Source organism: Aptenodytes forsteri, unplaced genomic scaffold (assembly GCF_000699145.1).
Source record: "Aptenodytes forsteri isolate BGI_AS27 unplaced genomic scaffold, ASM69914v1 Scaffold26, whole genome shotgun sequence".
Classification (NCBI taxonomy): domain Eukaryota; kingdom Metazoa; phylum Chordata; class Aves; order Sphenisciformes; family Spheniscidae; genus Aptenodytes; species Aptenodytes forsteri.
In genome coordinates, this window is record NW_008794125.1 from 1652542 (window position 1) to 1653858 (window position 1317).

General features: G+C 65.5%; 1 protein-coding gene across 1 annotated transcript in view; it reads right to left on the reverse strand.

Annotated features, from left to right (window-relative positions):
• Positions 1–2: 2 nt before the first annotated feature.
• The window catches only part of SEPT12 (septin 12), a gene marked incomplete at its 3' end in the record, with an annotated part of 2759 nt that continues 1444 nt past the window's right edge, over positions 3–1317 (reverse strand). Inside the window, exons 3-8 of the mRNA XM_009278489.1 lie at positions 1179–1260; positions 945–1082; positions 696–813; positions 522–617; positions 307–403; positions 3–52 (exon numbers count right to left, since the gene is read on the reverse strand). Of these exons, the coding sequence (XP_009276764.1) occupies positions 3–52; positions 307–403; positions 522–617; positions 696–813; positions 945–1082; positions 1179–1260 (581 nt within the window). The remainder of the gene's footprint in view (positions 53–306; positions 404–521; positions 618–695; positions 814–944; positions 1083–1178; positions 1261–1317) is intronic.

The following is a 1317-nucleotide window of genomic DNA, read 5'->3' on the forward strand; positions in this document are numbered from 1 at the left end:
CGGATCAGCAGGTCCCGCAGGAGGGGGAACTCGCAGTGTGCCGGGTTCTCCACTGCAAAGCAAGGCAGAGCGGGCAGCGGGGCCGGCAGGATGCGGGCAGGAGGGCAGGGTGGCGGGGGGATGCCCAGGGAGCACATCCCAGTGGGCTCCGGGTACCACCGGAGCACTGGCATAGCTCCATGCCGCACCCCCCCCAGCTCAGCACCCCCCCAGGCAGGGATGCGCCCATGGGTGCTGCTCCCTGCACCCCTGGCGGACCCCACCCTGTACCTGGGGAGGGCTGGGGGTGCAAGGGGCTCCGCTCACCTTCAATGATGCCCCACTTGGTCTTGCGGCCCAGCACCCGCTTGCCGTTCACCTGGTGCTCCTGGTCGGCCCCCACCACGGCAAAGGGGATCTTCTCCTGCCAATGCAGAGGAGCGCGCTCACCCCAGGGTGCTGCCGGGCTCCCCCGGGGGCATCTCTCCCCCACCGTGATCCCCAGGGGACGGTATCCCCAATCCCAGCATCCCGGCACTCACCCGAATCCTGTCATTCAGTGCCCTGTCATCTGGGTCCTGGTCGAAGTCCTCTTGCGGGTACACGCTGATGGCGTGGGTCTTCAGGTCCTCCTGGATCTGCGGGATACGGGGCTTGAGCTGGGGTTGGGGGGGGACACGGGGCACCCCAGGAGCCCCTCAGGGACGTGCCCTCACCCGTTGCTTGAACTCTGCCCGTTCCTCCAGGGTGAGCGTGTCGGCTTTGGCGATCACCGGCACCACGTTCACGATCTTACTGAGCCGCCGCATGAACTCCAGGTCCAGTGGGCGCAGCCTGCCAGGGACCACCATCATCCCGGGGAGACCCCACCACCACCACCTCAGGGTGACCCGCACCGCCATCACCTCAGGGTGACCCCACCACCAAGCAGGGAGCACCCATGGGTGCTGTGAGTGGGGACTCACCAGTGACCCGTGGGGGGGACGAAGTAGACGCATCCATGGACCCGGGTGTCCGGGATCTTCCTCTTGCGGGTGATGAGGATCTCCTCACGTAGGTACCTCTCGTACTGCTCGTTGATGTATTTGATGATGGGGTCCCAGCTGGGGACGAGAAGTTGGGGGACGGCATCTGAGCTCAAACCCCCACCCCAAATTGCCACCCACCAAGCTGGGACGCCGCATCCGATTGCGTCCTACCAGTTCTCGTTGTTGATCTGGTCCCCAAACCCCGGCGTGTCCGTCACCGTCAGCTTCATCTTCACACCCTTCTCCTCGATGACTATGGGGCAGAGATGTGGGTCAGCGGGGACCAAGCATTGGGGAGAAGCAGGGGACC